Below are 1,651 nucleotides of genomic sequence, written 5' to 3' on the forward strand. Positions count from 1 at the left end.
GAACGTTTTGTACTAATTACACTTTCAAAAATATTATTATATAAAAACCAAAAAAAGAAGTTGAGAGTAGATCCGTTAAAATTGGAGACGAAGGGGCAATATACCCTGAGATCCTTAGGAACTACGGACATGAAGTTTCACGGATAATCAGGATACCAATTTCAAAATAACAAGAATATAAGTAAAGAAAAGAATTACAAAATAAGTGCATATTTGTCAGATCTTTACTAAAAAGCGTTAGGTCAAAATGAATGTATAACTAAGAAGTATATAAAATTTATGAATCATATAGAAACTAATCACTTCAGCATAATACTATTCACATTCCAATGGATCTTCGGTACTAATTTCAATATATTTATATATTCTTTCCAAACAAAGGATCAATCTTCAAAACGTCCTTTCACGAAAACTCTCAACTTCAGATCCAACCAGTCAATTTCTCTTCCAATCATCCCCCACAATGATTGTAGCCCATAGCGGCTGCAACATCACGTTAATTGTAGCTCAACACCTCAATTCAGCATTGGCCACATTATATGTAAACCAACAACGAAGTCCAACAAAAAGGAGCCAATCTTGTTTGCAAAGTCAAAAAATGTTACTTTCAAATAAGTTGTTTAAGGATGTCCGATTAGCAAAAGTTTCTTCTAAAATTATATAATTATGAACTTAGGGAATTGTTTTATTCTTTTATATTTCACTACGTTTTTCAGAAAACAAATAAAATAAAATCATGACATAAATTAAATCAAGCAGAAATTTAAGATTGTATACAAATAATTTCGAATGTAACAACCAAACAAAGAACCATTGACATATCTACAATACCCTAAAATGCAAAAACTACAGTTAAATGAGAATTTAAAATGCTCCAATGAGTATGTCACGCGTGGAAGGGTAGTACCGTAAAATCATTGACCATTTTGTAAGAACCGTACGAGTTGGGTCGGGTTGAATACACCTGGTATATGGGCCCTATCTGACTTCAACAAATGGGATACTTCCATATATCTCTGATAACTCTCGGCTTCGTTCTCGGCTTTTCTTTGCGGCTCACTTCCCATTTTCTGACTCGAAGACGGCTTCTGATTAAATGTCGCGGCTGACAGAGGAACCACTTCGGCTCGAGCTGGATCCCAAGGCTGACCAAATAAGGTACCCTTTGTTAAAAACTCGTTGGCTAGATACCCAGCCAGAAGGGTATTAGTATTGCTGGAAGCCGGCTGATCTAACGGCTTTGATGCTGCTGGTCTGTGAAGGCTCGGCTTGGCTAATGTTTTAGTCGTCACTGTTGACGGTTTCTTCACAACGTCAGGAGCATCATTTCGCCCTTTTCGCTTATTTGACGGGAAAAATTGACGGCGTGAGCTGTTCATCATCGTCGTACACGTGTCTTCCCTAACACATTCCACAATTGCACATCGCACAAACTCTCTCCCCACTAAAATTAAACACAAAGACAAATCATTTTCTAAACATGTGAAAACGACATCGTTGCACAGTAAAACATACAGAAAATTCGAATAAAACAGAAAATTGCTTATAATAAACGGGGAAAAAAATACAGATTTAGATACAGATCAGAAATTTAAACAAAATCTGGTTCTACAGTGTGAATTTCACACAAAGAAACACGCAAAAATCACAC

At 35.9% G+C, this 1,651-nt stretch overlaps 1 protein-coding gene across 1 annotated transcript; it reads right to left on the bottom strand.

The window, feature by feature from the left end:
* Positions 1-914: 914 nt before the first annotated feature.
* On the bottom strand, positions 915-1,382 carry LOC111397813. The gene has a single exon (XM_023024788.1). It carries the CDS (start codon positions 1,380-1,382, stop codon positions 915-917), a length of 468 nt encoding a protein of 155 aa, XP_022880556.1.
* Between the last annotated feature and the right edge of the window lie 269 nt (positions 1,383-1,651).

Source organism: Olea europaea, chromosome 7 (assembly GCF_002742605.1).
Source record: "Olea europaea var. sylvestris chromosome 7, O_europaea_v1, whole genome shotgun sequence".
NCBI lineage: Eukaryota > Viridiplantae > Streptophyta > Magnoliopsida > Lamiales > Oleaceae > Olea > Olea europaea.

Bases quoted from the DNA above. Each gene is read 5' to 3' on its own strand.
- LOC111397813 (XM_023024788.1), bottom strand. From the start codon at position 1,382: ATGATGAACAGCTCACGCCGTCAATTTTTCCCGTCAAATAAGCGAAAA.